General features: G+C 39.1%; 1 protein-coding gene across 1 annotated transcript in view; it reads left to right on the top strand.

The window, feature by feature from the left end:
* The window catches only part of DNAH12 (dynein, axonemal, heavy chain 12), a 260675-nt gene that overhangs the window by 182091 nt on the left and 69075 nt on the right, over window positions 1–9509 (top strand). The window contains exons 55-58 of the mRNA XM_014541350.1: window positions 501–677; window positions 5610–5741; window positions 6886–6975; window positions 7776–7916. Coding sequence (XP_014396836.1) covers window positions 501–677; window positions 5610–5741; window positions 6886–6975; window positions 7776–7916 — 540 coding nt within the window. The remainder of the gene's footprint in view (window positions 1–500; window positions 678–5609; window positions 5742–6885; window positions 6976–7775; window positions 7917–9509) is intronic.

The raw sequence follows: 9509 nt of genomic DNA, 5'->3' as shown, positions 1-9509 counted from the left end.
GCCTAATCCCCCAGGGAGCGGGCCTAAGCCAGCAGGTGGTCATCCCCTGAGGGGTCCCAGACTGCGAGAGGGCACAGGCTGGGCTGAAGGACCCCCCCGAGGGCACAAATTTTTGTGCACAGAGCCTCTAGTTCTAAATAACGCTGAGGGGGCAGGAGCAGGGTGAAGGGGGTCAATGGGGGAGGGAGGGGAACATCTGTAATACTTTTCAACAATAAAGATAAATTTAAAAAAAGAAAATAAGCCTCAATTTTTGCCACTAGATCTTAGGGACTTTACCCTTTTCTCTTTATTGGCTATCTCTTTGGGTTTCTTTCATTCATTTTTGAAGAAAAGTGGGAAGACCATTACCAAATTAGGTTACATGTATTTGCATTTCTCCTCATTTTATCTTGGGCTCTTCTATCCTTCAAAATTCCCTTCTTTTCAAACATTCTTTTATATCCAGAAGGAAGAAAGCAATACAATGCTTGAGGAACTGTCTTTATTTTTTTCTTTAGGTTATTGAGATAGAGTCTGCACAAGTAGAAGCAAAAAGAAAGTTTGTGAAATTAGATGAAGAGGTAGCCAGTGGAAAGGCTGAAGAAGCCCAGCTTCTGAAAAATGAGTGTGAAAGTGACTTAGCTGAGGCAATTCCAGCCTTGGAAGCAGCTCTTTCTGCACTGGATACACTAAAGGCAAGCGTTTGCATTAGTTACCTTATGTTTCACCAATAAAGTAAAATTGTGTACAGCTACTTAGTTAATTAGGAGTAGTTTTATTTCAGTGGATGATATTATATTGTTTTTGTCCAGTCAAATTGAACTTGACTTTTTAAAAAAATCCTTACCTGAGGATATGTTTTTATGGATTTTTTAAAAAGAGATTGAGGAAGGGGGAGAGAGAGAGAGAGAGAGAGAGAGAGAGAGAGAGAGAGAGAGAAATATGAGATAGAAACATCTCAGTTGCTTCCCATACGAGGCCCAACCAGGAATCGAACCCACAACCTTTTTGGTGTATGGGACTACATTCTAACCAACTAAGCCACCCAGCCAGGGCTGGAACTTGACTCTTAACAGCTCCTCTTTGATATATTATATTATTTTTTGCTTTTCATATATTATTTATAATTTTCATTCAGGATATTCCAATGAAAATGGAACAGACTCCAAGAGGCCAAAGTTGTTCTGTACATGGACCAGGAGGCATATGTTAAACCAGAGGCCCAGTGCATGGATTCGTGCACTAGTGGGGTCCCTCGGCCTGGCCCAGGACCCCTCGGGGGATGTCGGATAGCCAGTTTTGGCCCAGTACCCACAGGCCTGATCCAGACAGGAGGGAGCCCAATCCTGTATGTTGAGCGTCTTCCCCTTGGTGATCAGTGCGCGTCATAGTGATTGGTTGACCATTCGAACAATAGAATGGTTGCTTAGGCTTTTATATATATAGATAGTGTGGAGCTACCCTTCTGCAGCCTCTTGAGCATGTGTGTACAGAAGAACTTAAAGATCTCCATACAGATGTGGGTGGCACCTATCTGCATTACACTGTGTTGTATATGACTTCATATAGTATCTCTTTTTTTTAGTGATGAGAGAGAGGTCAGTTTGTTCCATTTATTTATGTATTCACTGGTTGATTCATGTATGTGCCCTGAGGATTAAACCTACAACCTTGACTGGGGATCAAACCCACAACCTTGGCGTGTGATGCTCTAACCAACTGAACTATCTGGCCAGAGCTTTATAAGACTTTAGGCAAGACCAGAACAACCTCATCAAAGGGAGCAGGAAAGATAGCTTATGTTGACTAGGGAGGCCCAGTGTATGGTGGTTCAGTATATTCAGACCACTCTTTGCCTTCTTTTTTTTCTAATTAAAACAACAATTTATGGAAGAATTAAAAAGATACAATAGTGTCAGAGAAAAAGCCATGATCCCACAAGTGGAATATTCTAGCAACATAACTTACAAGAAACTATGCTATAAAAACAGATTGTTGATTAACACAAACTCGTAACAAAACACAGAGAGCTATCACAAATGGTGCTGAAATAACACTTGCCTGTTGAATTCTCTCAATACATTAAATATCTCCTCAGAGACCAAATTACTTTAAATTTTCTTAAAAGACAATTTATTATAGCTTTGTTTTCTTCTCATTAGTCATAAAAATATATCCAATGAAGAAAAGAATGCAACTTCTAAATAACTTACATAAAATGGTACTAATGTATGGCAATACTTTGGTTTGATATGTTGGTTATTATTTAAACAGCACACAACAATCTATTGTTATGACAAATTCTTACCACAATGCGATATTCCATGTGTTACATGTATCAAAACCCACTGTATGTCACTGTCATGACATACATAAAATTAGCAACCTAAGGCTAACAATTTAAATATTGATAACTTTTTAATTAAAAAGGCAACATTTTCAGATCTAATACAAAAATCTATTTAAATTACTACTAGTCCTAGCTGGTTTAGCTCAGTGGATAAAGCGTCAGCCTGTGGACTAAAAGGTCCCAGGTTCGATTCCACTCAAGGACACATGCCTGGGTTGCAGGCTCGATCCCCAGTAGGGGACATGCAGGAGGCAGCCGATGAATGTTTCTCTCTCATCATTGATGTTTCTATCCCTCTCTCTCCCTCTCCCTTCCTCTCTAAAATCTATAAAAAAATTTTTAAAAAGATAAATTACTACTAAAAAAAAAACAAAACACACTAACAACTTATGCTTCTGTTGGCCCAAAGCCATAAAATGCTTGTATCCAATTTAAAAAAAAAAGCAATTCTTAGACATTGCAAAATTTTTTAAAACTTTAGGCAGAGATTCAGGCTGTTTATTCATTTAACCTTTGTAATCAATAGGAAAGAATAATTAAAGGATTTATGGTAAAAGTATTTCTATTTTTGCTTTGCTTATATTAAAGAAATACTAAAGGTCTGGGGATCGAACCTGCAACCCAGGTACATGCCTTTGACTGGGAATCGAACCCTCAACCCTCTGGTGTGGGATGACACTCTAACCACTCAACCACACCGGCTAGGGCTCTAAGTATTTATTAAGTGAATTAGTGAGAAAATTTAGACCTACTTGGCCTGACCACAATCCATAAGCCACTACCAATGTGTAAAAAATGTTTTCAATATCCATAGCAAATTAATACAAAGAATAATGTAGTGAGTTTTTACATTAAAACCAAATTTATGTACTTGCCTTTTTTTCTAATCAGTGCCCTAACTTTAATGTAAGTGACCTGACAAGATGATGAGTTCAACGTAGGGGTAATTCAGCATCTCACAGGACCAAATTCTATCTGATTTTCAGTTAAGATCAGCCTTGTAGTTTTAAGATATGAGATGATTATTATTTATTTTTATTGATTTCAGAGAGGAAGGGAGAGAGATAGAAACATCAGTGATGAGAGAGAATCATTGATCAGCTGCCTCCTGCACGCCCCACACTGGGGATCAAGCCTGCAACCCAGGCAAGCGCCTCAACTGGGAATCGAACTGTGACCTCCTGGTTCATAGGTCGATGCTCACTACTGAGGCACGCCAGCCAGGCAAGACATGAGATTATTTCAGGGCATTTATAGAAATGTCCTAGTGCTCTCACTGTGCTGTGAGTCAGGAATTAAAAACCCTGAGCTTATTTTCTTCCTGTCTGCTCTCTGGCACATTTAAAGGCCACATTCTACCTAGTGGTCTTTCTTCATTTTCTCCTTAGACATTTATCACAGCAGTCAGTCATTCTGACAAAGCCTTGTTTTTAATTAGCATTCCATTGTAGATGATCATGAGCATTAATCTAAGTAACTATTTTATCACTGTGTATCATGGACATTCAGTACTCCATTCTCTGAAACTCACAGGATTCTTAATGTTTTCAAACCCCTCCAGCTATTGGATTTAATCAATATTAGGTTCTCCTTTCATTGTGAGTTTGTTGCTTGCACCATTCTTGGTGTCAAATACTGTATTTGATATGACTTAGGGTTCAGTTGCAGAGATGAGAATTGACTCTATTTAGTATAAGCAAATAGTACTCTTTTGGGAATTTTACAAATGGATTATAGAATTGTTGGAAGAGCTGAAGAAACAGATCATAGGCTAAGCTGTCAGGAATGATTCAAAGCCCAATTGCAGAAATAGTCTACCAGAGGACTCTCTGAGTCAAAAGCTTACAGAGCCTTCCTACAGAGCTACACCATCTCTACTATAATCCATGTGGGCAAAATAGATGTCTCACACTCTGCCCATTTCCCCACTTACTCATTCTGAGTTCTTTTATCATTCAAGTGATCTGATGGTGGAACCTAATGACCTCTCACAACTCTAGTTGCATGGGAAACTAAAATATATAGTTGTTAGCTTTCTAACAATTGCAAGAGAGGTCAGAGGATATTGGAGTGGATATTAAGTAAGTGAATCTATCGTATCTGTCATAACAATATATACCTTTTTAAAAAATAAGTTTGGAATTGGGACCTACCTCTTCTTACATTTTGGGGGGAGTTAAAACTAATCCTATATAATAAAAGCCTAATATGTTAAGTGTCCAGTCATCCGTTCAACCAATCAAAGCATAATATGCTAATGATGTGCTAAGGCTACTCAACCACTCACTATGATGTGCACTACTAGGGGGCAGACAGTCGACCAGTTGACCAGTTGCTATGATGTGCACTGACCACCAGGGGGCAGACATTGACCAGTTGACCAGTCACTCTGATGTGCACTGACCATCAGGGGGCAGACACTCCAACTAGTTGGTTAGCTTGCTGCTGGGGTCCAGGCTAAACTCCAACTGGTTGGTTAGCTTGCTGCTGGGGTCCAGCTAAGGGACTGAGTGAGACGGGCTGGACATGCCTTGGAGCCCACCCACTGTCCCTCCCCAGCTGGCCAACCTCCTGCATCCTTCCCCAGCCCCGATCGTGCAGTGGTGGGGTCCCTCAGCCTGGCCTGCACCCTCTCACTATCCAGCACCCCTTGGGGAATGTCGGAAAGTTGATTTCGGCCCAATCACGCAGGCCAGGCCGAGGGACCCCACTGGTGCACGAATTTGTGCACCAGGCCTCTAATAGCTATAATAATAAAAGCATTATATGCTATTTAGATTGGACGTCCTACTGGACAACCTTCTGGACAAAGCCGGGGCTGTGAGGGAAGCCCAGGTCCCGGGTGCCAGAGGGAAGCCGGTGCCAGCAGCTGGGGAAAGGAAGGCATACTCTTGCATGATTTCATGCATTGGGCCTCTAGTTACATATAAGAAAATATAGAATTAAGTCTTTGTCTAAACTAGGGTTCTTAACCTGGGTTCCATGTATGGGCTTGGTGTGTGATTACATACAAATTTTGTGTTTATGTGCAAAAATATATTTTTTCTGGAAGGTTTATAGCTGTCATAATATTCTCATAAGGATCTATGATCTTCCAGATGTTTGAAAACCATTGCTGTTAATCTGTGCTAAATTCTCTATTGCTTATTATAGTGATGCAAAGCAAAAAACAATTACAATTTCAAATGAAAATTGATGCGTTTCTCCAATATTATTTTAAAAGCTTACTATTTAGAAATAAACTATTCTGAAGATATCCTGTTTTCTTTCGATTTAGCCAGCTGACATTACAATTGTGAAATCAATGAAGAATCCTCCATCTGGTGTTAAGCTAGTTATGGCTGCTATTTGTGTCATGAAAGATATAAAACCAGAAAAAATTACAGATCCTTCAGGAACTGGAGGAAAGGTAATAACTAGACACAGATTTAAATCATGTGCATGAATGTACAGAATACTTTATAGCAACTACTGTCAGGTTAAATGTCAACAGTACTCAGTCCAGGGAAGAAACATTGTCTTCCAGATTAAATGGATTCAGAATAAATTATGGAAAACATTATCTATATTTATTCCAGAGCAAAGCTAAGGCAGTATAGCATCAGAAAAATGTGGATCTAATTGATTCCATCTCCTTTTCTGCCTATGTAGGGTTCCTCACTCTCATGGGGTTGGGATTGAATGAGCACTGGGATTCTTGTGCTTTTCCAGCAAGGATTCTCAGGAATCTGATATATAGTATAACCACATTGGTGTTGTTTCTGGGTATTCAAAATTCTGCTGTGTTACAGTTTAGTGAGGTTGTTAAAAGCATGTGCTCTGGAGCCAGAATGCCTGTCTTCAGGAATCTCACTCCCATCAGTAATGTGATCTTCAGCAATATGCTTAATCTCTGTGAAACTGTACAAAGAGAGTTATTAAAAAATAAATACATGAAAGGGAAAAAAGAGGGTTATCATAGTACTTGCCTCATAAAATTAATGAGAATTAGATTAGTTAATACATATAAAGCTCTTATATATAAATCTTCACAAACAGTAAGCTCACAATACAAATTAGCTGTTATAGATCATTTATTATTCAAGGCTATATCCCTTAAAAAAGGAAGGTATTGCATCCATCCTAAAGTAAAGTTATAGACTTATTTTCTTTTTAGGTTTTTATACTTAGGTTAGAATCCCTGAATTGGAGGATTGAGATTATTTTTTTGGTCATTCTATCCTTCTTTGAGATAATAAAGAAAATAAATAGGCTCTTACCTAACCAAGTTATTTTCATTGACACACACACACTCACACACCACATACCATTTCTCTTTCAATGTTTAATTTTTATAATAAATTTAATGTGTAATTTCATGTTCATATTTTAAACATTTGATATGTATAACATGATCTTGGGGAGAGGAATCTTTTATTTCCAAGAAGACAAAAGTTAATATTTTCACAGTATATAGTTTTTCTGGAAAGTATATCTTAAACTTCAAGAAGAAAAATCTTATAGAAACCATCTTTAATTATACATTTAATAAGTTTGCAAAATTTTATTTATAGATATTTGATTACTGGGGTCCTAGCAAAAAACTTCTGGGAGATATGAATTTCTTAAGAGATTTGAAAGAATATGACAAGGACAACATTCCAGTGAGTTTCATTGAATTTTTTTTACTAAATGTAACTTTGCTGAGATGTATAAGATCTTTAATATTATGTGATACTATCTATAATAATAAAAGCATAATATGCTAATTAGACCGGACGTCCTTCCGGACAAAGCCACGGCGGGTGGAGGCCGAGGCAGGGGCAGCAGAGGCCCCCCGGCCACGGCAGCAGCAGGCGGGGGCCGGGGCCAAGGCCCTTGCACGAATTTCGTGCATTGGGCCTCTAGTATAAAACATAAGGAGATATTCCATTTTGGATTAAAATAATAAAGGGACATTCCATTTGTTACTATTTTATGAATTCTCATAATGCATAGACCCACTCTTGTTGCCAACCACTGTAAGTCATTTAATAATTTACTGTTTTAGTGTAAAAGTTCCTTAAGAGTTTTCATATAATAGTTTATTAATCAGATACACAAATTTATGAAAGATAAAGTATAAATCATTCTTTTCCATCTGTACCCTTGTTTATTTATTAATATTTAATTGTCCTTTCTTCTTGTCTTCATGTTTTCTTCATCCGCAAAAGTCTTTTAATTTTTTTAGAAGAAATATTTTCCCTCAATATCTATAACAAGTTTGCATATTTTGCTCAAAAATGACTTATATTTCAGCTATAATTATGCTTATTTTAAAATTATCTCAAAGTACTGACTGGTTTTTAAAGACAACATAACTTTTTTATACAAAATTTTTTTACTATGCGTGATTATTTTTCACCTCATAATTGTGTGATATATGTTGAAACTTTAAGATCTGATCTAAATCTTTGTTTTGTAGGTGAATGTTATGCAGAAGATTCGTGGTGACTATTTAACAAACCCTGAATTTGACCCCCCTAAGATTGCTAAGGCTTCTTCTGCAGCTGAGGGTCTGTGTAAATGGATCATGGCTATGGAAGTATATGATAGAGTTGCAAAGGTATTTTGAGGATCAACATATCCATTTTCTACTGAAATATTCCCAGAAATTAAAATCTATGCATGTATTTGCTAGTTAAGACTTTTCTAAAAGTGCTACCAGAAAGAATTGTCCTGCTGCAGCATAAACATCAGACATTGAGTATCTAGTAGGTGAAGAAAATACTTCCATGTGATATACCCTGGATGGGGCTGTGTGAGTGGTGGTGCTGTGGGAGTAGGGATGACCACTGAAATTGGCCAGACTGACCTATACCCATTGGGACCTGGGCCAAAAGAGAATTGGAGTTTGATGAGGGATGGGCAGAAACAAAGAAAAATCCAAAACTTAAAGAGCAAAGTGACAGATTAAAAAATTAATTCAAAGGGTTAGAAGTAAGAAGAGCCAAGTAGGGTTAAGAGGCAGAGCATGGGAAGATCCCCTAAAGCAGGGATCCTCAAACTTTTTAAACAGGGGGCCAGTTCACTGTCCCTCAGACCGTTGGAGGGCCGGACTATAGTTGAAAAAAAAATTACGAACAAATTCCTATGCACACTGCACATATCTTATTTTGAAGTAGAAAAACAAAACGGGAACAAATACAATATTTGTATTTGCATGTGGCCCGCGGGCCGTAGTTTGAGGACCCGTGCCCTAAAGCAATGGCATGATTGAAAGGAAACCTGTTATGGAGTAGCCCCTGGGGCCAACTTCCTGGGAGAGCAGAGAATGGTTTTAAGAGCATTTTGTAAACTTGGCTAGCAGAGGACCAGGAAAACACTGTAGCTTGCAGAATTCTACCCAGGGAAGCAGGAAATATAAATAAAAAGGCAGATAAACATACATGGTAGCATGTGTTTAGAACAACCTGAGTATAGAATGAGTGATCAGCTGTAACAATTAGGTAGGTACTCCTAATAATGTTAGTTACAGAGGAGTAGACCTATATACACCTGTTAAAGAAATAAAATTAATTTTACTTGGGATGCTCTTCCATTGAACCTCTTGTCCCTCCCCACAGTAGTCTCATACCAGGTCTGCAAGCTCTTAACCCACAAGACATGTAGAATCTTCTGGAACCTTTCCATTAAGCAGAGAAGCCAAAGTATTCAGGTTCTTTCCTGACTTCCCAGTCTACACCTCCACACTACCATTTTAATTCAATGTTAAAGGGAGGTATCCAGCAAGGTCTCCTCCAAAGTCAAAAGTAGAAAGTGGGTTTTCCTACTTTCTATCTATTTATTTAATACTAGAGGCCTGGTGCATGAAATTTGTGCATGGGGGTAAAAAAAAAGCCCCCTCAGCCCAGCCTGAACCCTCTCCAATCTGGGACCCCTTGGGGGATGTCCGACTGCCAGTTTAGGCCTGATCCCAGGGCCAGCAGTCGGACATCCCCCTCACAATCCTGGACTGCTGGCTCCTAATCGCTCACTTGCCTGCCTGCCTGGTCGCCCCTAACTGCCCCCCCACCCCTGCCAACCTGATCACCCCTTACTGCCTCTGCATGCTGGCCTGATTGCCCCTAACTATCCCCCCTGCCGGCCTGGTTGCCCCTAACTGCCCCCTGCTGCCATCCAGGTTGCCCCCAACTGCCCCCTCCCTGCCAACCTAGTC

Source organism: Myotis brandtii, unplaced genomic scaffold (genome assembly GCF_000412655.1).
Source record: "Myotis brandtii unplaced genomic scaffold, ASM41265v1 scaffold268, whole genome shotgun sequence".
In the NCBI taxonomy this organism is placed as follows: domain Eukaryota; kingdom Metazoa; phylum Chordata; class Mammalia; order Chiroptera; family Vespertilionidae; genus Myotis; species Myotis brandtii.
This window is presented reverse-complemented; position numbering and strand designations above follow the sequence as displayed.